At 32.9% G+C, this 3,448-nt stretch overlaps 1 protein-coding gene across 1 annotated transcript; it reads left to right on the top strand.

Annotated features, from left to right (window-relative positions):
• The first annotated feature begins 428 nt into the window (after positions 1-428).
• Positions 429-1,942, top strand: LOC127108397 (F-box only protein 8). The gene has a single exon (XM_051045890.1). It carries the CDS (start codon positions 653-655, stop codon positions 1,832-1,834), a length of 1,182 nt encoding a protein of 393 aa, XP_050901847.1. The 5' UTR covers positions 429-652; the 3' UTR covers positions 1,835-1,942.
• Positions 1,943-3,448: the final 1,506 nt, after the last annotated feature.

Here is a 3,448-nt window from a genome sequence, read left to right as displayed (position 1 = left end):
ATAAAGATTATTTAAAATTAGCAATCCTCTTAAAAATATTATATTCATTATCCTACAAAAGACAACATTATTTACATAAGTCTTTGCATCACTGATAAGATTCATCCTTAATATTATTATTAATAAGTTAATTTGTTAATTTTTTTATTCTTATTATAAGAAAAAAAAGTTTTAAAAATTGTTATTCCTGTTTATCTTTATTATAAAAAAAAGTTTTTTTTCTGTTAATTTGTTACTTTATTTATCCTTATTATAAAAAAGTTTTTTTTATAGAAACTAAAGTCCTCCGCTCTACCAACTAAATTATAGAAAAAAAAAGTTAATTTTTAAATACATTAAATAATATATAATATACATTTATTTTTTAATATATTTAAAAATATTTAAAAAATTATAATAAAAAATGTATCGGAGGTATTTTGTACCATGAGTAAAAATAGTTGAGAATGATATTAGAGACCACTCTATCCCAGGAACCTCTATTCAATCACTATCCTCTTTAACTCTTCAACCCTTCATCAACTCATAGTCATATCTTTCCATTGATCCAATTTCCCTCAAATTTCGTATATTTCATTCTCAGAACAAGAATTGTTCGATTGTGTTTGGCATGCAATCTTTCACTTACACTCGATCAACATTGTTGTAGAAAATGGAGAAAACAAAGTCTAGTTGTGTAAAGGTCAGTAATCATATACCTGATGATCTTACAGTTTCCATTCTTTCAAAACTTCCTCTAAAATCTTTGGTTCGGTTTAGATGCGTAAGAAAATCATGGTCTTTCTTGTTCCAAGACTCCTATTTTATGAATATCTACCGCATCCATTTTGCATCTAATCACAATTATACCTATGCTGATCATTCATGTATCAGTCATGAGTTAATTCAGCCATATTATGAACTCCACAATGCCTTGTTTTTGTATCGTGGGAAGAGTTTTGAGAATAAAGTAAGATTAGATTGGCCACCTCCAATTCAACAGCATGACCTAGGTTTTCAGTTTATGGGCTCTGTTCTTGATGGCACTCTTTGTTTCTCCCAAAATTGGGAAATCCCAAATACTGTATTTTGGAACATTAATACTAACAAATTCAAGACTCTTCCTCCTAGTTCCCTCGAGTTTCCGCCACCTTTTTATCATAATGCTGCGTGTGCAATTCATGGATTTGGTTATGACCATGTTACAGATGATCATAAGCTGATTAGACATGTAGCACATTGTCTCCATGTAACCGACGATGAAGATCTTATTCCGCCATACCAGGCTAACTGGGAAGTATACAGTCTAAGAAGTAATTCTTGGAAAAAAGTTGATATAGATATGTCCAACGGTTATTTTAATACAGATCTCCGAGTTCACGTAAATGGAGTCTGTCATTGGTGTGATGAACCTGAAGATTGTTTGGTGTCATTCGACTTGACAAATGATGCGTTCTTTAGAACACCCCTACCCTCACGTCTGGATGGTAATTTTGGCTTATTATTGGTAGATAAACGGTTTGTGGCTTTAAATGGGTCTGTTGCTTTTATCTCAACCTGGGAAACAAGTTGTGCAAATAAGCTAACTACTTTTCACATATCGGTTTTGGCTGAACTCGGTAGGAAAGAATCATGGACTAAACTGTTCATTGTTGGACCATTACCTTGTATTTACCATCCTATTGGAGCAGGGAACAAAGGTGATATATTCTTTTTGTCAAAAGATCGCAAACTAGTTCAGTTTGATTTAATTACGCAGAGAATTGAAAAACTTGATATTAGCTATCGACTAGGTAAAAAGACACTCCTTTATAAGGAAGTCTTTCTTCCGGTCGGAGAACTAAGAGATGTATGACCGTGATTGTTAGGATTTTATCTTGTATCAATAAAGCATGTCATACTTATTTTCAAAGTATATGAAAAATTTAGAAACTGGTTGATAATATGAATTTTGCTTCATCAAGTTTATTCTATGGTTTACTTTTTATATATATTTGCAAATTGTTCTGATTTGTATTTCAACTGTATGAATGATCTTATGTCTTTACTGGAGAACCTCCAATTTTACATTGACATAACTAATACTTGAGAAAATCTGATAGTATAATGAGCTACATATAGTTCTCTTGAACTATTATGTTAATATTGAAATAACTAAATCTGTGTTATAGGGAATCAGTGTATTTTAGGTCCATGAAGAAAGTGTTTGAGACACCTGTCTTATTAAGTGGTTCTGCTCTAGATACATGTCCTCTTGCTTTATTTCTCCGCCTCCTATAGAATGTGTGCTTTGCTTGGAAATGGCTAAAGTGAAAGGATTTCACCAATATCTGTACCTTTAGAGAATTGGTTATTTCTGACCTCTCGTGGCTTGACAGTTAGTCTGTTAGTATTAAAATTGATGCAGAATCTAATTATAATATTTAGGTAACAGTTTAGGTGGAGCTGTCTTTTTCCTTTGTCATTTAGAGATCTTTTTTTGGCAATTAGAAGTGGGATATTTTTCAGCGTTTCGTCGTTTTCTGGGTTAGGATTTTCTGCAGCAGTATTTTTTTTTCTATAGTGGCAGGGGAGTGCATATGTGTTGGAGTTTACATCTCTGATGGTCAAAGTCTGGTACTTTATGGAATAGTCTTGCATTGTCAATTTTATCGCAGGTCTAAAGTGGTTTTTTGTGGTTGGGTTTTGATTGGGCCACGGTCGTGTTTCTGCCTGGCTGTTTGCCTTCAGCAGGGATGAGGTTCCTTCTCTTTAAGGACTGGAGTGTCTCTGGTTGTCTATGTGCATGCTGGTTTGCTGTGTGTATGGTCAGAACTAGCTTATTCTTTGGTTTGTCTTCTATGCTAGTGCAATGGCTGTGCATTTATTTTCTGCTCTTTTTTGGATTCGTCTTGTGCTTGAATTTTGAGTTCTGTTTCTGTACTGTTTTTCAGTTGTTTAAAAAATAAAATCATTATTTGGGCACAAGTTGGTAGAGAAAGTGAGTATGTTGGCACCAAACTGTCCTCTAAAGCTGGTCTGCTATGTGGGTTTGGTGTGTGTTAGATTTTCATTTTAAAACTATTAGCAGTTCAGATGATGCTAAATCTGAGTAATTGTTCAGCAGTTTAGATGGATATGAAATCGGTTGTTCAAAACAGGGAAATTGACAAACAAAATTGAAGCTTTTATATTTACATTTCAAAAGACATCACTATTACTTTGGCTATAATTTCTTTATTTACTTTATTAAAGTTCTTTACAAAATACTTTAAATAAGAACATAACTTAAGAGTTGTATTCCATATAAGTAACCATATAATGGAAGAAACACATACATAAGACGCCCCCATATTCAAATGCTGTTTCTTGTATATGAAGACAAACTACTCAAGGCATGATAATGATGACATGGTCTCATATCCAAAACCTTTTTATTTTGCATGATTTCTCTGTCATTTCTGTTGTTCCCATGGATGGTGTGTACTAA

The sequence above is a fragment of the Lathyrus oleraceus genome, chromosome 1, assembly GCF_024323335.1.
Source record: "Lathyrus oleraceus cultivar Zhongwan6 chromosome 1, CAAS_Psat_ZW6_1.0, whole genome shotgun sequence".
In the NCBI taxonomy this organism is placed as follows: Eukaryota; Viridiplantae; Streptophyta; class Magnoliopsida; order Fabales; family Fabaceae; genus Lathyrus; species Lathyrus oleraceus.
This window is presented reverse-complemented; position numbering and strand designations above follow the sequence as displayed.